Below are 27,154 nucleotides of genomic sequence, written 5' to 3'. Positions count from 1 at the left end.
TTTTAAAAATTTTAATTTTCATTTTCTTATTTATAAATCAGACTAAAAAAGATTTTATTTTTAAATTTACTTACTCACTTTTTAAATTTAAATTCTATTTTATTAATATATTATAGTCATTTTAAGTCATAAAATTAAATTTAAAATAAAAATAATTTTTTTTTAAAAAAATAATTTTTTTTTCTCATATTAAATAATTTTCAAACAACCTTTATATGTTTGGACCACTGCTCATTTGTGATTTATCCCATAAGTCTAGTTTTTCAATGTAAAATGCTAATGTAGTTCATCAAAGAGGAAGATGACCTATTACTAATATAATTATGTTAACTAATGAGCTAACTGGGGAGGCAGATAAAGAGCGGATTTTTATCCTATTCGATTTTGTCTCATCGAATAATAACTCATATAAAATTTGTTCTATTTTTATTTGTGGATAATAAAAAGTTGAATTTTAGCTCGTCTTTGCGAGTACGTTCTCTATAATTATTAAAATTTAATAAGTAAAATAAAATTTTAAAATTTATATAACCATTATCACATATATATAATATAGATTAAAATAAAAGCTTAAATATAATACAATATTATTAATCATTTTATTAATTATTTTACATATATTATATACGGGTATTACCTAAATTCAATCCTGTCATCGCTAAAAATTCATCCAGGACGGGTAATTACTCTTCCTCTATGAATGGATAAAGATCAGATGAATATAGACAAATTCGGATAGTTTGTCATCCTTAAAATTAAGTATTGTTAAATTCTCGCAGGTTTTTTTTGTTGTTTTTTAAATAGTATTTATACTTTATAGAATTTTCCTCTCTGTAGTATTATTAATAAATTGTTTTGAATGTTAAACTCTAATTCAATTAGAAAAAACAATGATAAAAAAATTCATCAAATCGCCTATATGATGGAATGGAGTGGCCTTTTCAATCTTATGCACATGAAAGCATGCTGGCAATGGAAAAACTAGGCAGGCTTAAAGTAAAAAGTAAGCCCTAGAGTTCAATAGGCACAAATTATTACAATCGAGTTTGCGTTCTTCCTTCCTTTAAAGACAGAAAAAAGTTTTGGTCAAAACCATTATTGTTAATCATGAATCTACAAAGTTGATAAAATTAAAAATCTTAGAGACAAGTAAAAGTATCTTCAATTTGATCTTAGTTTCAAGTTCATGCCCAGTATTTTCAGGAATTTTTTTAGGGTTATTTACTTATTTTCCAGCTTATTCTTACGCATTGTTTTTTATATTCTATAACATAATAAAATTTGATATTTGTATAATTTTATTAGCATTTAATTTTGATGCTCTAAAATATTTTATATATTTATTTTTTTATAAATAATCATTCACATTGTCAAAATAAAAAATAATTATTTTTACTAATATTTAATTATATAATTAAATACATACATAAAATTATTTTATATAGATTGATAATGTATTAAAATTAAATTTATTTTATTCAGCTACCGTTCTACAAATAATTGATCTTTCCAAATTTTAAAATGAGTAATAGCTAAAATGGCATAGACTCCCCATACTCAATTAAGAGGTTGCGGGTTCGAGTCTCCTAATTCAAATGACATAGTCTCCTCATACTCAATTAAGAGGTTGCGGGTTCAAGTCTCATATCTTTGGTAAAAAAAAAAAATTTGATCTAATTTAAATGAAAAGTTATATTCTATATTTTATAAAAATATTATTAAAACAGAAAACTGAACCAATGCAACCTAAACTGACATGAAAATTAGATTTATAATTTTATTGAATTCACCAACCAATTGCTCACTCGCTTTCTGTTGTTTTCATTTCTTTTTAGTTTTTATATACAATCATATTATTGATTTATTTATTTGTTGCTCATATCTATAGACTATAGAGTATAGACTATACACACTTTCTGTTTTGAACTACGAATACCATATAACAATGAGCCTGTATTATAATACGTATACGTTTGTATTATATATAATTCTGAGATATTTTTTTTGAAAAAAAAGTCAGGTTCATTTTTAAAAGATTATCTATTTTTTAAAATTGATTTTCGAACATTTTTTAAAAAATTAAATCCATCTTTTGAATATTTCAAAAATTTTAAATTAATCACGCTAATCATTTTATTATTCTTTTGTTAATAAAATTAAAATTTATTAATGTAATATGTTAAGTAATATTATGCCAATGAGTTATAACTCAAATGGTATAGACTCGAAACTGCAACCTGTTAATTGAGTATGGGGAGACTATGCCATTTGAGCTATTACTCATTGGCAAAATTTGAAAAGATAAGAGACTCAAACCCGCAATCTCTTGTTGTGTTATTATATAAACAAATTTTCGACAGTAAAAAAAAAACGAAAAAATAACATAATTAACTTAAAATTTTTAAAAATTTAATTTAATTAAAATTAAAAAAAAATTGAGGATTAATTTGACCATGATTACTCATGATTTATTGGATTTTGTTATCCGCAGAGCGAAGAATAAGAGAGAAAAGGAAAATACAAAACAGCGACACACCGAACCAAACTCTCGCAGAAGAAGAAGAAGAGAGAGAAAGTGAAGAGAGTTGGAGCTGAAAGTGGAGGGAATTTTCTTCTTCCTTTTTCCGATAGCCGGCGATCGCTTCACTTTGTCGGAAGCCCGATCCATTGTTCGAAGTTAAGGGAATAACTGATAGTCACAAATTGAAGAATCGTCAGTAAAATGAAAGTGCACTGCTCCGATTCTCGTCACAGAAGCTTTCAGGTTAATCAATCTCACTCTCACACAACCAAGCGCGATTCTCTTTAGTTTCTATCTTTTGTGTTCGGATTTGATGGATCTTTTCATTGTTGATCGATTTTGTTGTTTTCTACTATTTTTGCTACTTTCCTTTTTGTCCCCTGCTTATTACTATATCCGGTTTTTGTCTTTCAAGGGATTAGATCTGACCAAATCTAATTATCAATGTCGCTGCTAGTTAACTTGGTATGATTTCCGTTGAAGCTGTTACACTTACAGTTACTGTTACGGTTACGGTTATGGTTATGGTTTTGGTTACAGTTACCGGGTGAACAGTGCTTCGATTTCGGAAACAAGAGAGAAGAGAACTTAGAAGGCAGAAAATAGTGGCATTTTGTGGTACTCTTGGAAGGAAGGAAGGCACTCACTCATGGCGTCGGCTAGCCTTGGAAATGGTGGTGTTGGCAGTTCCAGGTCTGTTAATGGCTTCAGGGGTTCTTCTAGTTCAGTTGATTGGCTCGGGAGAGAGATGCTTGAGATGAGATTGAGGGACAAAGCTGACCATGAAGAAGACAGAGTAAGTAGCAATCTTCATTTTTGTTTTGTGACTTTTGAATTTGAATTTGAATTTGAACTTGAAATTGAAATGTTGGAGCCTTTTGATTTTGTGGCCATCATAGTAAGTTGCCATTGTGTTTGTGCATTCCAGGATAGTGAGCCGGACATCATTGATGGTGTGGGTGCTGAAACTGGACATGTGATTAGAACCAGCATCGGTGGCCGAAATGGTCAATCTAGGCAGGTAAAATATTTCTTGGTCAATTGGTATTGGAAAAACCTTGATAATGTGAATGAGAAACATTCTATCACTAACAATTTCTCCTTTGGTTACTGGTCATTGATCATTCTCTAACAGAATATTAGCTATATTGCGGAACACGTTGTCGGCACAGGCTCTTTTGGTGTTGTTTTTCAAGTGAGGCAGAACCACTCATTTTTCTTTGGATGTCTTTTGTAATTGTTGTGCTGTTAATACATGACATACTGTCAGTTTTTGAATTCTATTAACACTTTTATCAGGCAAAATGTAGAGAAACCGGAGAGATTGTAGCCATCAAGAAGGTTCTCCAGGATAAGCGCTACAAGAATAGAGAACTACAGATAATGCAGATGCTGGACCATCCAAATATTGTGGCCCTTAGGCATTGTTTCTATTCAACGACTGACAAAGAAGAAGTTTACTTGAATCTTGTACTTGAATATGTTCCTGAAACTGTGAATCGTATTGCAAGGAACTATAGCCGAATGAATCAGCGAATGCCTTTAGTATATGTAAAGCTTTATACCTATCAGGTAAGTAGTTTGCTTATCTTTGTATCTGGAAATGGTAGCTAGATACTCAAATAAAAGTGGCAGAGAGGATCCTATCCCTGAACTACCACAAATAATAATTCGATGATAATATGTGATTGGCCTTTGAAGAGCTCAACTAACTAGTTTTTTTTAATTCCTGCCTATTTTTCCCCCTTAATAATGAGTTTCTCGTTTTTTGATTTATCTATTTGAAGAATTTTAGTTTAATAGATTCTTAGATAATATGGATTTTTCAAGTTGTATTTGTGATAGTCTTTCAGAGGAACAGAAAAATTAAAGAATTATGTTATTTTTCTTTTAATGTCTGTTGATATTTTTCCCATCTTCGGTTTTGGCTGCAGATTTGCAGGGCCCTTGCTTATATACATAATTGCATTGGTATATGTCACCGTGACATCAAACCTCAGAACTTACTTGTAAGACATTGCTTTGAGTAGTTGATTTGTTTGTTACCTGGAAGTCATAATGGGCTTGCTCCGAGGTGGAGCCTCTTGTATTCTATGGATGGCTGTAGCCACCACCAAACTTATGCAATTATTTGTTAATTTTGCAATTACTGCAACATCTTTTGTATTTTCTTAATTTGGCCCCTCCTTCCAAAAATTTCACACATATTTACTAACTAATGTTATCTAAACTTAGGCTTATTACAATCTTTTATTTGGATTCTAATTTAGAAGTAAAAAAATTTTTAATGCACTCAAAATCTATATAAATCCACATTGAAAGGAAATATTTCTGAATTGCAACTAGCATTTTATGTTCACAAACAAATAGTTAACATAAGATTTTCATCAAGAAAAACTTATTTTGTTAAATCAATTTTCATCTTATATTTGTTGAAAATTTTATACACCTACTTATTCCTATATCCTCAAATGTCTATTTCTGTGCATAGCAACTAAAGGTGACTTGCTTTTAAAACTACTTTCCAGTTGTATTTCTCTTTAATCATTGGGTGCACTCTTGAACTTCTCATTTTAGCTTGTGGTGATTGTTTAATGTATAGTTTTGTCAATGCTGGAAACTAGGAGTGTTTTAGTATAATCAAATACTTCTTCCTGTTGCTCTATATGAAAATGCCAGACTTCATTTTATCCTAAGTGGACTGTCGTGTTTCTTGAACATGTAGGCCTCATTGCCTTTTAGTAATACTTGTGAATTTAAGTTATGCTTAATTTAACACAAAGATGGTAGGATCTTTGTCTGGTATACTTATGATGGCATTAGTTACTATTTGTCGTACTCAGATAAACATTACTTGTGTCAGGTGAACCCACACACTCATCAGCTGAAACTATGTGATTTTGGAAGTGCTAAAGTGTTGGTAAGATTTTGTGCTTAGTACACTGATTGTAGATAGAGGTTTTTTCGTTTTTACTCAAGCTTCCTCCATGTTTCAATTCATCAGGTGAAAGGAGAACCTAATGTTTCTTACATCTGTTCAAGATACTATCGTGCTCCAGAACTTATCTTTGGTGCCACTGAATATACAACCGCAATAGATATATGGTCAACTGGTTGTGTAATGGCTGAATTACTTCTTGGACAGGTAATTTGATGCTTGAATAAATAGGTCTTTCCTCATTTTTGCATTTCTTCCCTGAAGCTCAACTTATATTGCAGCCTTTGTTTCCTGGAGAGAGTGGAGTCGATCAACTTGTTGAAATCATCAAGGTGAGGATTGCCGATGCGTTTTGTAAGGATAATTTGGATTTGTCTGTCATAGAATTTTGTAATCCTTGAATATTTAGTGATTATGAAATATTTTGTTTGTAATTTTTGTAAAGTTCAGGTCAGTTGATTCTGCTAGAAATTATATATGTTGTGGGTTTATTCCATGGATTTTGCTATATTTCCTGGCTCAAGGAAAGGGAAATCTAAGGTTTTTTTTTGTGTGCAAAGATTTCCAGTCTTGCTTGTATAAATGCTTTTCGTGTGTGGTTTATTATCTCTTTCTTCAATCAAGTGAGATACAGCAATTTCTTTACAAATAGATTTCCCTAGTTCTGTTATTATTCTAATGAAATAGCATTCCTTTTTCACTAATCCCGAAAGGAGTCCTGATTTTATTTATTTACTTTTAATTTCAGGTTTTGGGAACTCCAACAAGGGAGGAGATAAAATGCATGAACCCAAATTATACTGAATTTAAGTTTCCACAGATAAAACCTCATCCATGGCACAAGGTACAGGCTCTATGTGCTTTACTTTCATTCTTAATACACTGTAAAAGTGTGAATGCGTTTGGTAATTTGGGATCAAGGTTCAGTATGTTAATGCTAATGGTTTGCCTGGATTAGCTAGATTTTGGCCACAGTTTACCATTTACCTGTACTAGATACTTCCTCCAAGTTACATTTCGGCGGCATGTTTCTTTTGAAAACATTTGCATGCTTTTTCACTGGATATCTTCCCTAATTAGGGGAATCTTTCAAAAGATAAAATAGAATAATCAGCTATACTCTATTACATTTTGAAACAAGAAAAATATTTTGAAGCCAGTAGTGACTTGGTACTGATGGTCAGGACTTGGTCTCTGCTTTCCTTACATTTTTGCAGTGCTATCTTCACCGCTTATTCTTTATTTGATCCATGTATGGGTACACCATCTTCTAGTCTAATTGCACGTGTTGTAGTATGATCAAAATCATTATCGTCCTGAGTTATTATGGCACTAGATAGAGTTGTCTGTCAATTTAGGATCTGTCTTCTCTCTGAGTTTGATATGTGGCTGCACGGGGCTATTGACCTGATATGGATACGGTTGGATCAGCCTTGATTAATATCAAGGACCATGTGAGATAATACTAGATTAGGGTCAATTTTGGACTATATTGATGCTCTCTAGTCACTTTCAGAGATGCTTGAAGTGTACAACAGTGCTAGATGTTAAAAATTGTTATATGCTTCTTAATTGTGGTTTCCTGTAGTTGGTTGTGACATATTCAGACATCATAGATCAAGGAATATACATTAATGTCAGGGTTGAATCTATATCTATATTCTTAGAGCTGTAATGTGGTTTGGTGTGTAGCTATTCAATTTGAGCATATGCAAGAGTATTGGTAAAACTTACAGTAGTTAAAAGGAATCTTATTTGCATGGAGTATTTAGTAATGAACTAATGATATCATAATTTACAGGTCTTTCAAAAACGTTTACCCCCAGAAGCAGTAGACCTTGTCTGTAGATTTTTTCAGTACTCTCCCAATCTGCGATGCACTGCTGTAAGTTTGGACTCTCCATTTCTTGTTCTTGTTTTCTATTTTCGTCTTCAATTGAATTATTTGGTCCATATTATGGCACTGCAGTTGGAAGCTTGCATTCATCCCTTCTTCGATGAGTTGAGGGACCCTAACACCCGGCTTCCTAATGGTCGCCCACTTCCACCTCTGTTTAATTTTAAGCCTCAGGGTAAGTTAAGGTACCTACAATATCGATCAACACAATCTAGTTTTGAAATTCTAAACGATAACTCAACATCAATGTGATCATAGTAATCTATTGAGGAATAAAAAATCGGGGTTGGATCATTGAGGAATTGTTTATGGTACAAGTAAAGATTTTTTGTTTTATTATTCTATAGTAAACCTTTTTGTTTTTCCTCTCATGGGGGATTCTTTCAAATTTTGTTTGTGTTGCATGGCCCCGACCTTACTGACTTCGTATTGATCCTTGCAGAACTTTCAGGGATACCACCTGACGTCATCAGTCGGCTTATTCCAGAGCATGCTCGTAAGCAGAACTTGTTCATGGCATTGCACAACTAGCAAGTTATTTTTCCTTTTTTCTCCCCAGTACTAGCACTCTAGCAGGCTGTAAATTATCGGGTGCATCTGAGAAAAAACAAAGATTAATGCCACAGAAAATTCCTAGGATTACCCTTATATTATTATATGATAATATAATATATCATATATAAAGTTGAACGTTTTAAATTTCTTGTCGGAGGAGGGTTCTTTTCTCTTCTTGCTTTAGAGAATGTTTTGCGTATAAAAATCTCAATACAATACAGGTGCTCCGACTATTTTAGGCCCTGTTTGGTGCCTGGCACAGGATGAAGCATGATGGTATGCATATAAAATGATGGTCTTTATATAATTTTGTATGAATGGCGAGTCATTAGCTGCTTATGATTTTTTTATGTTTTTATTTTAGTTTTTCTTTCTTAATTTATTTTATGGGTTTGCATAGTGTTTCGGAATTCGCTTTTGGTGCTATAAACTATAGACTAACATTTAAACATGCAGGCTTGTGTTTGAGAATCTCCCCCCCCCCCCCCCCCCAAACAAAACCCAAACACAGAAGTACATGCTTATATTCTAAATACAATAGATTATTTGAAAATTACTTTTGTATTCAAACAAATTAATTACTTTAGAAAACAATTTTACAAATAAAAAATATTAAAACTAAAATTTTCAGCATTTTCAAATACATGTCCATTGTATTATTGAAATGGCTATTTTAAGTGGTGCTAGTATGTTGCCTTCACAATGGAAGGTTAAGAGAGGGCATGATCATGGTTCCATTAATTCCGTTTTGCTTTGCTTTATAATAATACTTACGGAAGTAAATAATCTATCCGATCCGAGGCGGTTACAACTTAATAATACAATGTAAGGGCTGAAAACTAAGTTGATAAACCAGTAAGGAAGGGACCGAAACTTCAAAAAGAAAGAAGTGATCGCCAAGAGGCACGTACGTTGTTGCTGTTGCCTGTTGGAGACCCCTTTTTTCATCATTCATTCACAAAAGGAGTTGGTCACTAGCTTGCTCAAATTCAAGGTCAATTGGTTAATTATGCAGCTTTTAATTTTGCATAACAAGTCTCTCCCTTCTTATGTTCAGCTAAAAATTAGCATATGGTAGTAGGTCAATTATTTTAGGAAATGGAAATTTAATTTACTAACAAGGTCAGAAAGAAATGTAGGTGTATGCATCATTACGTAAGTTGAAGTTAGAGAACAATTTGTGCAGTAAAGAGAGCGCACGCTACACAACTTGTTAGCCTCGCCAAACAAGACATCCTCGTCTATATTCGAATAGAATTTTATAAGCCTTAATATATACTAAGATGCAAATACAAAGTTTATCAAAGAGAAAAAGAGAAGGGTATTTCACTACATTACAACAATGATAAGGACTTATGCCAATTGCCAAGGCCTGGCAATCTGCCTGTCAATTTGTTCACCTCACCACATCGTTCATGTGGCTTCCCGAGAATTCTACTACTAAGGTGTGCGTGATGAATATAAGCTACTAGAATCATCCTATTTCTTTAGACAGATCCCGTTCTAGGAAGTCCGAAAATTGAAATAGTATATAAATAAGGTTTTTATTTTTTTTTTTGCTATAAAAGATCTTTTTATATGGTCATCTGATTGTACTAAACTGTATAACCCAGTGTTGATTGAATATTTAGATTATTTTGTTAAATAGTATGTTTTTTTAAATCATTTTATAATTTTATAAAAATCTAAATACTTTAGAAAGTCAAAATGACTATGCTAAAAGTCAGTTCAATTAACGAAGTATGAATGGATCATGGATGAAGAACCTAACCTACCCACCAGCCTCGCCGGGTCAAAACATAGGGAAAATGGAGCCCCGAAAATCCAACGGGCAAGCATAGGATGATTCTAGAATAGGTACACGTGGCAGCACGCATAACCCTCATCCTCTCGTCAAAAACCCAAACCCTTCCTCATTCCAGGTTGCTGCTTGTTGCTGCTCTATCTTCTATCCATTTCTCTTCCACCAAATCCTGTGTGTCTCTTTCTCTTCGAAGAATTAGATTAGGGTTCGGGTTAGGGATTTCCCATAGAAATGGCTTCTTCAAGCGCCCAGATACACGGTCTCGGAACTCCATCCTTCGCCGGCAGTGCCTCCCTCAAGAAGCAAAATAGTCACCGGACGGTGTTCCTCGGCCAGAGGCTCAGCTCCTCATCGTTCCCGCGCTCCGCGTTCCTCAAGCTCAGGAGCACCGCCGCTCGCAGAGGTTACAACGTTGGTCCTCTCAGAGTCGTCAATGAGAAGGTCGTCGGCATCGATTTGGGAACCACCAACTCCGCCGTGGCTGCCATGGAAGGAGGCAAGCCCACCATCATCACTAACGCCGAGGGTCAGAGGACTACCCCTTCCGTCGTTGCCTACACCAAGACCGGCGACAGGCTGGTTGGCCAGATTGCGAAGCGGCAGGCGGTGGTGAACCCGGAGAACACCTTCTTCTCCGTTAAGAGGTTTATCGGAAGGAAGATGTCGGAGGTGGACGAGGAGTCCAAGCAGGTCTCCTACAAAGTCATTAGGGATGAGAACGGCAATGTCAAACTCGACTGCCCCGCCATCGGCAAGCAGTTCGCCGCCGAAGAGATTTCCGCTCAGGTTTTCATTGTTCCTCTTCGATTCTTTTTTTTTTTTTTGTCTATTTTCTTCAATTTGTGCTGATAGTGTTGCATGCCATAGAATAGGGTTCATGTTCCGTGAGTGATTTTGGGGCATTTTTTGGGTGTTAGGTTTTGAGGAAGCTTGTGGATGATGCTTCAAAGTTTTTGAATGACAAAGTAACAAAGGCCGTGGTCACTGTGCCTGCTTACTTCAACGATTCTCAAAGGACTGCTACAAAGGATGCTGGTCGGATTGCTGGTTTGGAAGTTCTTCGTATCATAAATGAACCAACTGCTGCCTCCCTTGCCTATGGATTTGAAAAGAAGAATAATGAAACAATCCTTGTGTTTGACCTTGGCGGTGGTACTTTTGATGTCTCGGGTATGGAAAACAACACAATTCTGGTGTCCCTTGTTTGTTAAAATAGTTGTGTTGATACCTGTATTCATTTGTTTTTTACTCTGGTTCAGTGCTTGAGGTTGGTGATGGAGTGTTTGAAGTGTTGTCTACTTCTGGAGATACACACTTGGGTGGTGATGACTTTGATAAGGTTGGAATTCTTCCATTCTATTTTAGCATGATAAGTTATTGTTTTTTTGTTCTGTATAATGTATTATATCTAAATGTTTCATGTTATTATCGTGTGGCTGCAGAGAATTGTCGATTGGTTGGCTGGAAACTTCAAGAGGGATGAAGGTATTGATCTTTTGAAAGATAAACAAGCTCTTCAGCGCCTTACTGAGACAGCTGAAAAAGCAAAAATGGAGCTCTCGTCATTGACCCAAACAAACATCAGGTATTTTACTTCTTCTCGGAGCAGTCTCCAGCCAAGCTAATAGTTTTTTGAATGTGCTTTCCTTGCTTTGTTAAAACTGAGATATTGATTCGTATGTTTTCAGTTTGCCGTTCATAACCGCTACAGCAGATGGCCCCAAGCATATTGAGACCACCCTTACAAGGGCTAAATTTGAAGAATTATGTTCAGATCTTCTTGATAGGTAATGATAGCTAAATCCTTTTTTCCCCCCAAAATGACAAACCTTCTTGATGCTCCATATCTAAAATGCAGCAAAAATACTCATGTATCATGTATAATGATGTATAATCTTGTATAATGATGATACTTGCATGAATTCTGTGACAGGCTAAAGACCCCAGTTGAAAATTCATTGAGAGATGCAAAGCTCAATATTAAGGATATTGATGAGGTGATTCTTGTGGGTGGATCAACACGTATCCCTGCTGTCCAGGAGCTTGTAAAGAAGATGACTGGGAAGGACCCAAATGTCACTGTCAATCCAGATGAAGTGGTTGCCCTTGGTGCTGCAGTTCAGGTTGGATCTTGCTGTTTTCTTGAGAAAATTTTCAACTTGATTATTTTTGGTTGGGAGGTTGATTCTTTTTATTTTTAGTTTTCGGGGTGGGTTTGGTGCAAGAATTATGTGTTATGCATGATAATTGTTTTCTGGGTACCATGTTGGCTAGATTCTGACTGATGTCTTCTGAATTTTTCAATTTATGTTAGGCTGGTGTCTTGGCTGGTGATGTCAGTGACATTGTTTTGTTGGATGTTACACCATTGTCTTTGGGTCTAGAAACTCTTGGTGGTGTAATGACAAAGATTATCCCAAGAAACACTACTCTTCCCACCTCGAAATCAGAGGTCTTCTCAACAGCTGCTGATGGACAGACCAGTGTGGAGATCAATGTGCTTCAGGGCGAGAGAGAATTTGTCAGGGACAATAAATCTCTTGGTAGCTTCCGTTTGGATGGTATCCCTCCTGCACCTCGTGGGGTTCCTCAGATTGAAGTCAAATTCGACATTGATGCCAATGGTATTCTCTCAGTTACTGCGATAGACAAGGGCACAGGCAAGAAACAAGATATTACAATTACTGGTGCTAGCACCTTGCCTAATGACGAGGTAAATTAATTACATATTTGAACTACAAATGGAACTGAATTTATCCTTTTGGTATTGTTGCCATTTGCCAACCTCCTCTTTTTGGGTTTTTTTTTAATCTTTTTAAAAAATGAAAAACTTTCCAATATTAAGATAACATTAATTATAAGTTAGAAGGTTGAATGACATGGCTTGAATGTAATGTAATGCAGGTAGATAGGATGGTAAAGGAAGCGGAGAAATTTGCAAAGGAGGACAAAGAGAAGAGAGATGCTATTGACACCAAGAACCAGGCGGATTCAGTTGTGTACCAGACTGAGAAGCAGTTGAAAGAGCTTGGAGACAAGGTTCCTGGCCCCGTGAAGGAGAAGGTTGAAGCAAAATTGGGAGAGCTTAAAGATGCAATTTCGGGTGGTTCAACCCAGGCCATTAAGGATGCCATGGCTGCTCTCAACCAGGAAGTTATGCAACTTGGCCAGTCCCTATACAACCAGCCAGGAGCTGCAGGCGCAGGCCCTGCTGCACCTGAATCTGGTGGCCCCACAGAATCATCGGGCAAGGGAACAGATGGAGATGTGATCGATGCTGATTTTACAGACTCTAAGTGAGGAGTAAGACGGATTATCCAATAGCTTTTTTTTATTTTTGGTGCTGAATTTGTAGTGATTTTTGTCAATGGAAGAGTGGGTGTCTGTTTCAATTTAAAGTTAGACACGGGTTTTTATAGGTTCTCATTGATAGTTCGCGTTGTACCTCTTGGAAATTTTGGCTATGAAATACAGTTTCGAGGATGGTATTTACAGTCACCAAAAAAATTTATGGTATTTACAGGCCGAAAATGTCGTAAAAATTCCTTGTTGATTCAAGATTAGATAAATAATAGATTTTTATTTCATTTCGTTGCCTTCCTTGGTATTGTTGAATGATAGTGTCTATTCAGTATGCTGTAATGTAACACGATTAGCTTGCGGGTTTAATTGTATATGTAAAAACGAGCTTTTGTTTTGGGTGTAACGGTTGAAACCTGTTTTGGTTTTCAGCGATCTTCACAACTAAAGGTTATCATGGTTCATGTAATCATGTGCTGGGTTTGAATTGAGAGTGGAGTGATGGTGCCACGGTGGTGTTTTGCTCTGTTCCTCCGCAGAGCGTATGTGCGCCCTTTACGGTTAAAAGACCCTGTTTGATTAGGGAAGGGAATCTAGAGAGAATAAAATATGGTGAACTACTGCTTAGATGTATTTACAAATGAAATTAATATTGTACTGCAGAAAACAAAGCTGTATTTACAATTAACGTTCCCCAGCAAAAATTCCTTCTAGCTTAGGTTGTCTTCCTATAAATAAAACAATAGAAAAATGAAATGAAAAGCCTTTACACAAGAACAAGGGAGGAAACTGTACAGACTTGGCTTTAGTTATTCCCAAATAGAGTTTCTAGGACTCTGAGGCACACTACCAACTCTTTCACCCATGCCACCACCGTATGCTGGAGATTCATCGTAGTATCCGTACCCTTTTGGGGGTCTGCAATTATTATTATTAGTAGCCGGATAATAATAGTTGAAAGTACTACTACTACTATTTGCACTCCGGCTACCCATATCCGACCTCCTCAGCGCCAAAAGCGGCGGCGGCCTTCCCATCCCAACTAATTGATCTTGTGGCCCGGTTCTTTGATAAGAAGCAGGCAGATGAGCAGGAGGATGGTGACCTTGGTTCTGGCCCTGGCCCTGACCCTGGCTCTGGCCCTGGTTCTGACTCTGGCACGGGCTCTGGTGGCTCGGAGAATGATTGTGATAATGGTTATGGTGTTCGTGCTGTTGAAAGGCAAGGCTGTGAAGGTTGCTTAGGCTAGAAATGCTGGGAGAGCTGTGCACTCTATGCATGGTGCTACGGCGGCCTAGACCGAGAATGTGGCCGTGGAAGGGCGGCGATTCGTGGACCAGATCCGTAGTGTGACCGTCTGGGGAGTTGGATTTGGGGGATGAACAGGCAGAGGGGGCGTTGAATGCAGCCCTAATTGGACTAGGCCTTGACCTTGGGCTTATGCGCTGGAAGCCGTTAATGGCATCAATGTAGCGCTGCTCCAAGGGGTAGGGCTCAGTCCCTGATGTTCCTTGGTTATCTTTGTCCACCACCAAAAGCGGCTTCAACGGGCACATGAATGTCCGCAGCATGGGAGCTCCTCCAACTTCGTGACGGTCATGCTCGTCAATCATATGCTTTAGATCCTCGTCGTTCCTCACCGATACCAGTGTGTCCAGATCTTCCGGCACCAGCTGATACTTTAGCACCATGCTTTCTCCTCCTTCGATCATTCCATGCAGCTTCTTCATCAACTCTAAAAGAAACAAACAAGCGTGACATATGTTAGGTTTTCCTATTCCACGGAATTTTGGGATTTCGTGAATCAAGTGTTCTCACCGTAGAAAGTGACGTTCCTAGGGACAGAAACGACGCGAGTCTCGCCGCCGACGTACTTGAGGAGGCCATCGGAGGGACGGGGAAGAACCTTGCCACCATGGCTGCACATGAACTTGACCTTGCTCTTTGGAGAGGAGGCTGCGGATTCCGGGTTTGCTGTTTCATCAGCGCCGTTAGCAACGCTAACATCGCCTCCTTCTCCCGCCATGGTCGATTGTTCCTTCTCTCAGTATATTAACCAAACAATCAATTGTGCGCGTGCTTTGGAAAACGCAGTGGAATCGATTTGATTTGGAGAATGGAAGAAATCAAAAGACGAAAAGAAAGTGGAATGAAAACGGAGAAAGAAGAATGATTCGATTTGGGAATAAGAAGCAAGTTTCTAATTGAGGGTGTTCGATTTGAGGCAGTTATTCGCTGCTCCTATATTCGCGTTTTCATCAACCGCTCAATCCTTTTTTTGTGAGGGAATTCAATTTGAATATCTCTCTTGCATTATCCTTTTTTTTTTTTCACAATATTTTTTAATCCAATATGATAAAAGATTAATCTAAACTTTATTTAAGAATTTATTATCAATCAATAAATTATTGGTAGAAACTCAGGTGCAGTCGACTTTACGTGAAGTTGATAGTTGAAAGTCGTTAGATGAAAAATTAGTCAAATCAGTTAAACTATCTAACGGCTTTTAACTATCAACTTCACGTGAAGTTGACTGTACCTGAATTTTCACCTAAATTATTACATGCACAAATAAAATTCGAATAATTATTTGGCCCACCCAAATTGATTACTCTCACAAATAGAGACTGGAATAGCCTATTATTTATACATCTATAATTCTATATTAGCTATCCATAATTAAAATGTTGCACATATATTGTGTTAAATAATTTAATTAGTAATTTTTAATTATCATCTCCCTAGTATTATTTGTTATATCAGTAGTAATATTTATTTAAATTTATCAAATGAACATACCAGTTTAGATATACATAAATAACATTATTGTTATTATTATTACTAGGCATTCATTTATTTATTAATTTATTTTTTATAATTAAATATAAAATTAATTAACACGGTGACAAATTGTTTATTTTAAGAAAAAATATACATCAACATTTCTCCCATTTCTATTATATATAATATAAATAAAAATTACATAGGTATTTGATTAATATTACTATGTCTTGAGTGATTAAGACAGAGCACACGTGCCTTAACAGCACATGGCAGCAGCAGGTGTTGCTTGAATAATATGCTACCATAACAATATTTATTCATACATACAAATTAAAATTCTTAATATTAAACCACTCTTCCACCTTAGCCATGACAACAATAAAGACTAAATTTTTGTCGAACCAAGTGACAATCAACCTCTAAATATTTGGTCCGTTCATGAAAAATCGGGTTAGCAGCAATATGAAGAGCGCACTTTGATTATCACAATATAAAACTGGTGGGCGGATAGGAAAGATGCGTAAAAATTGTAACACATTTAATATTCATTGAAGTTCACAACTTATGTTGGCAAGTACACGATATTCTGCTTCTGTTAAATCGCCGAGTGTCACGACATCCGGCCCAATCAGAGTCTGAGAAGCTGAATTTGTGGATCATGAGACGTCTTTATTGTTGTCATACGCTAAGGTGAAAAAGTAGTTTAATACTTAACATACATCTTCTTTTCTTAATAATTCCTTTCAATTTTACCAAATGTACCTTTTAACAAACTATCGGCAAATCAAAATTATTTATTGAGCGCAGGTTTAAATGAAAGTCGTCGTAAATCTACTTTTTCCTAAAGAAAGCAATAAAATACGCAGTTTGCCAAAATTATACATAAATAGATACGTACTTAACATTACTGAAATGATTATATGATAAATAAAGTTGTAGGTACGTCTCCGAAAATGTTTATTAACTAAAAAAAAATTAGCCAAAAATAATTATTACTTATTTTATTTAAAATTTATTAATCGTTGCGATAATTAATAAATACTAAATAAGATAAATTTTGACTCTTTTTTTTTTTTTTCTTCTAACATTTCTGTAGGTTTCAAAAGAGCACTACTAGAGTCCAAGAAGACGCTTACAAGCTTTAAAGATCTTGCTTCCTTCCCTTCCAGAACTGTGCTTCTTCTTTGCCCTCACCGGAACATCACTTTCCGGTGATGTTATTGCCACGTAATGGTGGTCATGGATCCTACAGTACCTCTCTGAAACCGATGAAGATCTTCTCATTGAGAATGCCTTCTTGAGAAACCCGCCAGAAGAAGAAACTGAACCAGTCCTTCCCAATATCACACCAAATTTCTCTCCTCCTCCGTTATTGGCAGCTGATGAGAAATCTATAGATCTTGATTTGTGGGCACTACTTATTTTAGAATACCCAGCGTTGTTGTTCATTGTGATTGTGAGAGAGAGAAAGAAAGAAAGTGATAGGAAACAGCAAGCGAGGAATGTGGGGGCAGTAATTCAATTGAGAAGAAAATACTTGACTCAAATTGCATACGTGTGTGGATGCATGTGTGTATATAATAACATGAGCTGAGATAGATTTGGGTTATGATTGTAGGTAAAATTAGAATAAATGACTATTTGTATCTATAAAAGATAAAAACATTGACATATGTATTTATATTAGATCGAAACTAAACTTGTACCTATGTAAGATATTTTTTGTGTGACAAAAATACTCTACGTGGTACTCCAACCCTCCAAAGACAGGATATTTTTGTCATACGGAGAGCATCTTGTACAGTACAAGTTTAGTTTCGATCCAGTATGAATACATATGTCAGCGTTTTCATCTTTTATGGATACAAATGATTATTTATTCGCGAAAATTACTATGGTAACTAACAACTACTAACAACAAACAATGAAATAAGAATGAATAATGTAAGAATGTTAGACGCACGCCCATCAAAATTTATTTTTTATTATTAATTAGTTATTAATATTTAAAAAATATAAAATAAAATATATTATTAAATTATTAAATTAAAAAAATTAAATAAATAATAAAATAATAGTCAAAAACAAAAAATCCTGATAATTATTTGTGTTTCTCTACATAATGTGTGGTGGTGATACATAGTTACAGTAAGATCAGAGTGCAATGAAGGAAAAGCCTTGGTACTGGAACTCACATGTCCTCATGTGAATTCTCAACTGCCGACGCTAGCTACCATTTTATCAAATAATACTCCTCTAAATCAATAAATTTAACAAATTAATTAATATTACTTCATTTTTATTATAAAAAAATTTATTTTTTTTTGGAGAACTAAAATTTAGAATGAACAAATAATTTAAAACAAATTTAATTCTAATCTTAATTTTTTGTTTTACTATATTTTTAATATAAACCGTTGAAATTTTTTAAAGAATAAGTTACTAATTAGATTAATTACATAATCTGATATTTTTTTCATTACTTATACTGATGGATTATTTACTGAAAAATACTGCATTAACCTATTTTTTTACTATATCATTCATAAAGTATATTACAGAATTATCATTCACTAATATAAATTTTTTTTGAACTGACTCTTTTTCTTTTACTATTTTACTAATATTTTTTCTTCATTGTTTTTTACAAATTATATTAAACACGTGGACGGTGGATCCCAAAGTCCCAACTTTTTAAAGCCATAATCACCAAATCATTGTGGACTGCCATGGAATCTATTCACACTACCTTTTAAAATTTTAGTACAACATGTTAAGAAACTAGTACCACCGAAATGGCATAAGGTAAAATTGGTTTTGAATATTTTCTTCTACATTTAAAACCCCAAACTTAGGTTGGAAGGCGAAATTAATTTTGACGGAAATTATCCAAACACATAGTGCAGTGCACCGTTTCAATGTTCTAACATATATAGTGTGGGGTTAAAAATCATTGAAAAACAAGACACAAATTGTATGACTTTTTATAGCAATGGGGTTTCACAGCACATGATAAGAATATATACATATAGAAGGGTTTTATAGAAAAAAAAAAGTGAATAAAAATGAAAAAATATTTGTTAATCTACTTGGTAAATAGAACTAACAATTAAATTAGCTTTCATCACATGATCAAATTTATTCCTGAAAAAAGAAACCAATTTCATTGAAACACTTTTTTTTTCATGTTAACTTGCTTAATTAATGACATTTAATAATGTGGTTGATTTGTCAACAACTCAACATAGATAGTTCAAAATCAAGGAATTAATTTAATAAATATGAAATTGAGACATTAATTTAATTATTGTATAAAATTTAGAAAGTCAATTTCATTATTTTTTGTCCTCTTTAAAATTATAAATATTTGAAATTTCAAACATTAGTAATACAAAATAAAAAATTACTCTTAATAATATAATAGAATAAATTATCATTTATACTCATGAAAGATGAAAACACTGACATATATACACACTAAATCCAAACTAAATTTATATTCACGCACGCAAGATGTCTTCCGTGTGACAAAAGTACCTGTCTTTGGAAGATTGGAGTGCCACCTAGGGTACTTTTGTCACACGACAAGAATCTTGCGTGAATACAAATTTAATTTCGATTTAGTATGAGTACATATGTTCAGTGTTTTCATCTTTTATGAATACAGATAGTCATTTATTCTAATTATCTAATTAATTAATTGTATAAAATTCTTTTACACTTAAGACACAAACTCAAAGTTGTCTGAGTCCACAAAATCTGCAGTTGAATGTTGAAACTTCAAACTTGAAAGTTGACACCAACACCAACGCCAAAGCTCCAAGCTTTCTCACTCCTTCTCCTTCTCTCTCTCCTCATAGGTTTCATTTCTCTCCCTCTATCCCTCAATTTCACACTCAAAATCCATTCTTTACGTTAGGGTTTCGAAATCCCACGCATTACTGCTCCTTAACGCCAATTCGCCATCGAGCTTACCACCTCTACTTTAATGGTCAAGCACAGAAATAGTGATAAGCTTTCAAGCACCGTACTCATGCACGTATGAAGCTGCAAATTACAAGCTCTGACTAAGAATGCTGCATGTGTTGGAATCGGTGGGGCACCGAATCTCTCAATTCTATCGGTTTTCTTTTAGGGTTACTTGGTCATATCTCACATTTATGTGCGTTTCATATGTCACAGGTTTCCATTTTTTTGAAGTTGAACTGAGTGGTGTGTGCTTGAATATGCTAAAGTGTGGAATTTGGTTTTGACTGAGAGGTGATGCGTTGCGCTGAGATATGGCACTTAAAGTTCCAGCTAATAAAGCTGCTGAGATTGCAATTGGGTCCATTGGCCGTGGTTATGATATATCTACTGATCTAAGGCTCAAGTATTGCAAAGGAGATTCCATAAATTCACGTTTAATTGAGATCGATGAACTTGATGTGAGAGAGGTGGTTTTACCGGGTGGAGTTTCAATTCCAAATGTTTCCACATCTATAAAATGTGATAAAGGGGAACGCACTAGATTCAGGTCTGATGTTCTGTCCTTTCAACAGGTAAAATTTCGTTTTTTTCTGTAAATAACTGTTGCTTGAATGAATTTTCTGGATGCTTATTGGAAGTCAGATTTTCCTTTTGTTTCTTCTTTGGAATAAACTTTCCTTCTCTGATGGATATTAGATGATAGATGGGTCAATAAATAAATTAGCAACCTATTTAACTACCACCAACTTTAGTTTTGAATAAACTGAAATATAGGATTGTTATTACTCTAGCCTCAGATTTGCAGAATGTTATTGTCGTTACTGGTAAAAAATTGTGCTGTAATATGTCATTATTCGAAGGGGAGCCTTGGAGCAACAGTTGAGTTGTCTCCGCGTGACCTCAAGGTCAGGGGTTCAAGCCATGAAAATAGCCATTGATGTAATTATCAGGTTAGGCTGCGTATATTACACCCTTTGGATGCGGCCCTTTCCCGGACCCTGCGTTAATGCGGAGTGCTTGTGCCCTGGGTTGCCCTTTAATGTGACATTATTCATTTCTTATGTGTATTCACAATTAGTGGCCAAAGCCAACGAGTGAGTAGTCACTCAACTGATAAGATTGATCTATGTCCATGCAAAAGGTCTTGGGGTTCAATTCTTGTCATATGTAATATCACTATATTCCCTCATTGGATCATGTGGCATATATATAACTCGGTGTATGTCATCTTTGGATTATGAATCTATGTGATTTCTAAATTTCGTTGTATTGAATTTCTTTTTTTTTTTTTGGTCATGGTTTGAATTGCATTTCTGAGTGCTTTAAGAAGGAACAGAGCAAAATATAAAAGTTTATTTGTCTCAAAATTTCAATCATTAAGAATTGCATACGTTATCTCCCCCTCATCTGTGTGCTTTTAATTGTTTTCAGATGTCAGAGCAGTTCAATCGGGAATTATCTTTGACTGGTAAAATTCCGTCAGGCCTTTTCAATGCTATGTTTGAATTTTCTGGGAGTTGGCAGAAAGATGCAGCCCATACCAAAACCCTTGCTTTTGACGGGGTGTTAATCACACTTTACACTGTTGCATTAGAGAAGTCTCAGTTAGTACTCTGTGATCATGTTAAAAAGGCTGTACCACCATATTGGGACCCACCTGAATTAGCAAGGTAAAACAAGCTCTCAAATGGTAAAACTTTTTTAATTTTGATGCCGAACAAAATGGTATTGTTTGAATTCTAATTTTGACCTCTTGGACATTTTTTATCGCTTCCTATTATATTGTTTAACCTTTTAATGGTTTTAGGTTTCATGGGCCTTTGGCTTTCATTATATTAAGATTCTATGTATCTATAAGATAGAAAGAAATTTAGTTGTAGCTGAATAGATATAAATCCTTATCAATTCCATCGAGGGGTTTCCAAATTATTTGTGTTGGGATTTATATTTCGGTGATAATGCTAAAACTATGTCAATGCATGCATACAGCTGTGCATTTTTGGTGGTGGGCTTCATTTGATTGGACTTGTTTATGATGGCATATTTGTCTCTATTTTTTATGTTTACCTACAGTTAAATCAATAATATATAAATGGATAGATGGTTATAACCAAATTAGGATTGAGTTGGATCTGTAGTCATCTTATCATTTAGTTTGTAATCTCTAAGTTACACATTGAGACTAACTTCAGGGTGCAACTTGGACTGACTCTCCAAAAAAATAACTTAGTTCTATTATGATAATTGTTTTTATTTATCTTTAACTATATTTTCATTTGAAAGTTGAAACAATAGCCAACTAGTTCCATTCGCAATGTCACAGATTTATTGAGACCTTTGGTACCCATATTGTTGTTGGAATGAAAATGGGAGGAAAGGATGTAATATATTTGAAGCAGCAGCACTCATCAGCTCTCCAACCTGCTGATGTTCAAAAAAGACTGAAAGAGATGGCAGATAGGAGATTTATGGATGCTACTGGCCAATATACAATTGCTTCAGATCAAGTTTTCCCAAATGAAAAGGTTTGTGAATAACTTTATGCATTTTTTTCATGATTTGTTTACAATTAGAATAGTTGAAGTCATTTTTTGCATCTTTCTATTACCTTTTTACCTTTGATCTTTGTAGTAACTTAGCACTATCACAATATAGATATTATTCCACTGGTGTGGTTAACCACCCCCTTCCCCCCGGTGGCACACCCAAAAAAAAAGAAGGAAAGAAAACTGCATGTTGCCTTTTGTCTGATATAAATTTCTAACCTAAGGTTGTTAATAAATAGATCTCTTTTATTTCACAAGATATTTTTAGTGAGAATATGAAAGCAAAAGCATTAACATTGTACTGTGGCATTTTTTCCATATGGTTTGCCACATGGATCATGATTATTAAAAAATATTAAATAGAAGAAAGATACTTTCAAAATCTTCAGGGTGTTATGCTATGGCTTGGCTGGAGGATGTGAGGAGTATTTGTTTGTTTAAGTATCATTACTCAAATAAATTATTACTTTTTGCTAAGTTTGTGAGTTGTAGTCATTATGTTAAACTGGTTGTATTGATGATATTCTTTGTGATGTTCTCTCTTGACAACTTTGAATTGGAGGATATTTAATTAATTCCCATTGAAATGGATAGCTATTCTTTTGGTTGGTCTCTATGCGCGCGTGTGTATATATATATATATATATTTTTTTTTTTTAATCCTCCATTTCATTGTATTATTCTTCCCTCATAATGGATATTCTTTTATATATATTTTTTGCTCCCCTTAGTTTGGAATCCGGGAACAGAGGCTAACATTCGCTAATATGAGTCCATCAAGTTCTTATTCGCATAAGGAGGTATGCATTGAACATTACCCTTGACAATATTTTTGGCAGTTATTGTTATTGTTAGAAACAAGGATAGAATCATATTATATCAAAGAGTATCAAATACGCTCCCTTAGGATTAGTTTTGATATTATCATTACTCTTCGGTATTATATGGTTCTATCCTGGTTTCAAACACTTATTTTAGTACATTGTCCTCAAATTACTTTTAGAGCAGGACATAATATTCACTTGCAAGAGGAGGGGTGGAAGTGATAACAGAAGCCTACCCCACAACGAGTGGTTACAGACTGTTCAGTTAGAGCCTGATGTTATCTCAATGTCCTTCATTCCAATCACATCTCTCTTGAATGGAGTTCCAGGGAGCGGATTCTTGAGCCATGCCATAAATCTTTATTTAAGATGTGAGAAAATTTTGTTCTATTGTTGCATTTTCATATCTCAATATCCGCATGACTGCATCTATTCTCCACAGACATTAATGTGTGCATATTCCTGGCCTAGAGTGCATTTCTCATATTTTACGTCATAGTTTTTTTCTTTCGTTGTATCATTCTTCTCTTTAGGAGGATTTCTTGTCTTTCATCTTCTTGTCTTAATATTATTCTTTGTTCCAAAAATAAAATAAGATAAGAAATGTTTGTCTTAGTATTTTTGTGTTTCTTATAGATGTTGCAAGTATAATTCTTGTATTAACTGGATATCGTTTTTAGTGCAAATGCTCTTGGCTCTTGGTGTGGTTTTTAAACATGTTTACTAGTTTCTTGCTGGTTGTGTAAGGGAGAAATAATTACATGCCACCTGAACAGAAGTGGAGTATTTCAATTTCTTTGCATGCTGAAGTTTTTCTTGAATTTAGATCTTAATTTGGTGGGCTTTGAATAAAACATAACTAACATAAAACCCCTATCCAAATGATATTCCGGTGGAGAAATCTTTATGCTACCTAGCTTTTTGAGTGTTTATTTTAGTTTTTTATTCTGCCTAGAATTATAATAAATGGGAAAAAAAAGTGTCTCATTTTACATTGATTCTTGCAGATAAACCACCAATTGAAGAGCTTCACCAGTTCTTGGAATTCCAGTTGCCAAGGCAGTGGGCTCCTGTATTCAGCGAACTTCCTCTTGGTCCACAACGTAAACAACGGAGTTTTTCCTCTTTACAGTTTAGCTTCATGGGGCCAAAGCTATATGTGAACACATCACAGGTAAACATTTTCCTTCTTGGCCCTGGACATCTAGCTATTTCTTGGCTGTGCCTCTGATCCTAAGAAATCCACGTTCATGCCCTTTGGATGGTGTTATTTAGCAATTAGCTGGGAAACAAAATAAAAAGTGTGACAGGAAAATCTGTGTGAAATGACTTTTAGGATGTGTAGTAGTTTTATATCTTTATTAGCATGGAGTGATTATTGTGTTTGGTTAGTTTTGCTAAACAAGATATGCATCCTTTCTTGTTTATGTTTTAAGATTATGCTATTAAATTATTCAATTGTTACCATTCATTAACACAGCATTTTCTAACTTGGACATTCTGAAGTTTGTGCTCGACATTCTTTTGTTTTATTTTGCCTCAAGTGGAAACTGGGTGTTTATTATACCAGATAGTTCCTTTGAATGCATCCTCAACTTGAATTATATATTGGTAACTCAGTAATTTTTGGGCTCAAAAGAAGAATTTCTTTTCATGTTATAACAGGTTGACGTAGGTAACAGACCAGTGACTGGTCTTCGTCTTTATCTTGAAGGTAAAAAGAGTAATCGTCTGGCAATCCATTTACAACACCTTACATCTCTTCCAAAAGTATTTCAGCTCGAAGATGATCCAAATGGCAACTTTCGGCGCGAGTCCTATGATAAGAGATTCTATGAGAAAGTTCAGTGGAAGAATTTCTCTCATGTGTGCACTTCTCCTGTGGAACCAGAGGATGAAGTTTCCATAGTAACCGGAGCACAACTCCAAGTTGAGAATTATGGCATAAAAAATATACTCTTTCTGAGACTTCGATTCGCAACCGTACTAGGAGTTAAAGAAGTAAAGCATCCCGAGTGGGATGGATCTCCTGGACTGGGAGCCAAGTCTGGACTGATATCTACTCTCATTAGTCAGCATTTCACAGCAACATTTCAGAAGCCACCTCCACGACCCGCAGATGTTAACATAAATTCTGCTGTTTATCCGGGTGGTCCTCCTGTTCCTGTTCAAGCTCCCAAGCTTCTCAAATTTGTCGACACAACCGAGATGACCAGAGGGCCACAGGAAACTCCAGGCTATTGGGTTGTGTCTGGAGCTAGACTTGCTGTTGAGAAGGGCAGGATCTCTCTGAGAGTTAGGTATTCTTTGTTAACTATATCGTTACCGGATGAAGAAATGTTGGATGATCAGTAGCTAATTCTTTCTGTTGTTCGGGCCCGGCCTTCGCTTTCAAGGAGGGAAGTGAAGTTATCTCCAACAAAGTTGGCGGTTTTGGTAATCAAGGAGTTCATTGAAATGATGTGTAGGGATACAAATGTTGTGTTACTTGAGGAATGCCACTGCTTTACCCTCTTACTCTATTTTCACTCTGCTTTAATTGTAGATTTTCACAGTCCAACAAGAATGACTTGCTCAAAAATACCATTGGATGAATTCACTTTTAGAAATTAATGTGTAGACACGGAAAATATATATATATGAATCTAAGTTCATTGAGAAAATATATACAACTATGGGATTCGCTAATTCATCCTTTCATTGCAGTAGATATTGTCAATGTTCCAATGATACATGGTTGGTGGCTATTTTTTCATTACATGGTGTTTTGATTGGTGCTTGCTTCTGTATTTATTGGAATTTCAAACCAACTTAGATGAAAGAAGGGCTCAGGCTTACAAATTGATATATAAATAAATAGTAAAATACCCTATCTATATACTAGTATCTCTCTGTGTATACAATCAACACAGATAAGAATACATAAATAGAGTTGATAGCAGGATCTAACAAAATAGAAAATTATGATCATGAGAAGGCCAATATGCCTGTTCTCTTGGACAAGAAGGCAGAGGAGCAGGCTGAGCTATGTAAGTTGGATATTGTTGCCCTGGCATCAACACTGACAAAGATGCTTCAACCTGTTCATACACATTCTCATTCTCATTCACATTCACGTTCACATGTAAATTGTATGCATAGATGTTGAAAGAGACTTACAGTTTGAGGATTTGTTCCCTGTTTGCAAGGCGGGGCGGTTGCGGCCGTAGAATGAGAATGTGGGGTTGGAGAGGGTTTGAACAAGTGTTCAAATATGGCCATTATTACAAACATTGATATCAAAATGGCGGTTGCAACGAAGCCGAAAGAAATAGCACTCATGGAGGATGTCCCAAAGCCCTTCCATGGAGCTGCTGCTGCTGCTTCTTCATCAACTCCCCTATATGATGATGGAGCTGCTGCAGATGCTGTGTATATGTTCCATCCCTTTGTTTTTTCACTGTTTAAATTGCTCCTAGACATAGAACACTGAACTAACTAACTTGTGTTAATCTTTTCTTTTTATCTTTTATATCAACCACAAATATCTGTGAGATGATGAGGCTATGCTGCTTCTGAAAAACATATCTATCTTGGTTTGAATCAGAAATTCTTTCCTGAAACAAAAGATAAACAAAAACAGACAACACTTTCACATTTAGTGACTTGTGAAGTACACATCATACTGATCTACGGCTGAGATAAAAAACCAAATATATAAATCTGACTCACCAATATCATTCACACAAGTCATAAAAAAGACATAATAAATAGTATGTATGAACACCTCAAAAACAAAAAGACTACCAGTGTATAAATGGTATAAAGATGAGAGGAATTGATTAAATAGAGAATGTACAATATGTTAAGAGTAGAAGCATTCAGAAGTAGTTAACAGAAACAATGCAAACCAACCAGAGACAGAGAGAGAAAGAGAGAGTAAGTTTCTTACCTTTGGATGAGAGGGAAGTATGGTTTTCCAATATGTTAAGGGTGACAGCAGCCATCTTTTAAGGCAAGAAAGGAAAGCACACTTG

The 27,154-nt window shown here is 35.1% G+C and overlaps 5 protein-coding genes across 5 annotated transcripts; 3 read left to right on the top strand and 2 right to left on the bottom strand.

The window, feature by feature from the left end:
* Positions 1–2,463: 2,463 nt before the first annotated feature.
* LOC107638504 (shaggy-related protein kinase kappa) lies at positions 2,464–8,215 on the top strand. The gene is made up of 13 exons (XM_016341814.3): positions 2,464–2,764; positions 3,062–3,317; positions 3,450–3,542; positions 3,657–3,716; positions 3,821–4,093; positions 4,456–4,530; positions 5,385–5,441; positions 5,526–5,666; positions 5,741–5,791; positions 6,208–6,303; positions 7,261–7,344; positions 7,429–7,531; positions 7,799–8,215. Exons 2-13 carry the CDS (start codon positions 3,171–3,173, stop codon positions 7,885–7,887), a joined length of 1,269 nt encoding a protein of 422 aa, XP_016197300.1. The 5' UTR covers positions 2,464–2,764; positions 3,062–3,170; the 3' UTR covers positions 7,888–8,215.
* Positions 8,216–9,211: 996 nt separating this feature from the next.
* LOC107638502 (stromal 70 kDa heat shock-related protein, chloroplastic) lies at positions 9,212–13,302 on the top strand. The gene is made up of 8 exons (XM_016341810.3): positions 9,212–10,501; positions 10,633–10,885; positions 10,975–11,054; positions 11,158–11,300; positions 11,404–11,502; positions 11,649–11,838; positions 12,030–12,428; positions 12,620–13,302. The coding sequence occupies exons 1-8, from the start codon at positions 9,947–9,949 to the stop codon at positions 13,013–13,015; spliced, it is 2,115 nt and encodes a 704-aa protein (XP_016197296.1). The 5' UTR covers positions 9,212–9,946; the 3' UTR covers positions 13,016–13,302.
* Positions 13,303–13,636: 334 nt separating this feature from the next.
* Positions 13,637–15,292, bottom strand: LOC107638505 (Octicosapeptide/Phox/Bem1p family protein). Its single transcript, XM_088485708.1, has 2 exons — positions 14,834–15,292; positions 13,637–14,750 (listed from the first exon to the last, which is right to left on the bottom strand). Exons 1-2 carry the CDS (start codon positions 15,039–15,041, stop codon positions 13,825–13,827), a joined length of 1,134 nt encoding a protein of 377 aa, XP_088341834.1. The 5' UTR covers positions 15,042–15,292; the 3' UTR covers positions 13,637–13,824.
* Positions 15,293–19,544: 4,252 nt separating this feature from the next.
* On the top strand, positions 19,545–25,801 carry LOC107638501 (MAC/Perforin domain-containing protein). The gene is made up of 8 exons (XM_088485707.1): positions 19,545–19,893; positions 19,982–20,340; positions 21,200–21,438; positions 22,092–22,293; positions 23,046–23,114; positions 23,323–23,509; positions 24,146–24,312; positions 24,804–25,801. The coding sequence occupies exons 2-8, from the start codon at positions 20,080–20,082 to the stop codon at positions 25,491–25,493; spliced, it is 1,815 nt and encodes a 604-aa protein (XP_088341833.1). The 5' UTR covers positions 19,545–19,893; positions 19,982–20,079; the 3' UTR covers positions 25,494–25,801.
* Positions 25,802–25,927: 126 nt separating this feature from the next.
* On the bottom strand, positions 25,928–26,730 carry LOC107638499 (multidrug resistance protein). Its single transcript, XM_016341806.3, has 2 exons — positions 26,298–26,730; positions 25,928–26,218 (listed from the first exon to the last, which is right to left on the bottom strand). Exons 1-2 carry the CDS (start codon positions 26,598–26,600, stop codon positions 26,084–26,086), a joined length of 438 nt encoding a protein of 145 aa, XP_016197292.1. The 5' UTR covers positions 26,601–26,730; the 3' UTR covers positions 25,928–26,083.
* Positions 26,731–27,154: the final 424 nt, after the last annotated feature.

The sequence above is a fragment of the Arachis ipaensis genome, chromosome B4 (genome assembly GCF_059453495.1).
Source record: "Arachis ipaensis isolate K30076 ecotype BB chromosome B4, ASM5945349v1, whole genome shotgun sequence".
NCBI lineage: Eukaryota > Viridiplantae > Streptophyta > Magnoliopsida > Fabales > Fabaceae > Arachis > Arachis ipaensis.
The sequence above is the reverse complement of the archived record's forward strand: the minus strand, read 5'-3'. Positions and strand labels throughout refer to the sequence as shown.

Excerpts from the sequence above, each read along its gene's own strand:
- LOC107638504 (XM_016341814.3), top strand. The coding sequence starts at position 3,171 with ATGGCGTCGGCTAGCCTTGGAAATGGTGGTGTTGGCAGTTCCAGGTCT. Across the intron at positions 7,345-7,428 it reads CCAATCTGCGATGCACTGCT|TTGGAAGCTTGCATTCATCC; the intron begins GTAAGTTTGGAC and ends ATGGCACTGCAG. Across the intron at positions 7,532-7,798 it reads GTTTAATTTTAAGCCTCAGG|AACTTTCAGGGATACCACCT; the intron begins GTAAGTTAAGGT and ends TGATCCTTGCAG.
- LOC107638501 (XM_088485707.1), top strand. The coding sequence starts at position 20,080 with ATGGCACTTAAAGTTCCAGCTAATAAAGCTGCTGAGATTGCAATTGGG. Across the intron at positions 20,341-21,199 it reads ATGTTCTGTCCTTTCAACAG|ATGTCAGAGCAGTTCAATCG; the intron begins GTAAAATTTCGT and ends AATTGTTTTCAG. Across the intron at positions 22,294-23,045 it reads AAGTTTTCCCAAATGAAAAG|TTTGGAATCCGGGAACAGAG; the intron begins GTTTGTGAATAA and ends TGCTCCCCTTAG.
- LOC107638505 (XM_088485708.1), bottom strand. The coding sequence starts at position 15,041 with ATGGCGGGAGAAGGAGGCGATGTTAGCGTTGCTAACGGCGCTGATGAA. Across the intron at positions 14,751-14,833 it reads TAGGAACGTCACTTTCTACG|AGTTGATGAAGAAGCTGCAT; the intron begins GTGAGAACACTT and ends TGTTTCTTTTAG.
- LOC107638502 (XM_016341810.3), top strand. The coding sequence starts at position 9,947 with ATGGCTTCTTCAAGCGCCCAGATACACGGTCTCGGAACTCCATCCTTC. Across the intron at positions 10,886-10,974 it reads TGGTACTTTTGATGTCTCGG|TGCTTGAGGTTGGTGATGGA; the intron begins GTATGGAAAACA and ends ACTCTGGTTCAG. Across the intron at positions 11,055-11,157 it reads GTGGTGATGACTTTGATAAG|AGAATTGTCGATTGGTTGGC; the intron begins GTTGGAATTCTT and ends GTGTGGCTGCAG.
- LOC107638499 (XM_016341806.3), bottom strand. The coding sequence starts at position 26,600 with ATGTCTAGGAGCAATTTAAACAGTGAAAAAACAAAGGGATGGAACATA. Across the intron at positions 26,219-26,297 it reads AGGGAACAAATCCTCAAACT|GTTGAAGCATCTTTGTCAGT; the intron begins GTAAGTCTCTTT and ends GTGTATGAACAG.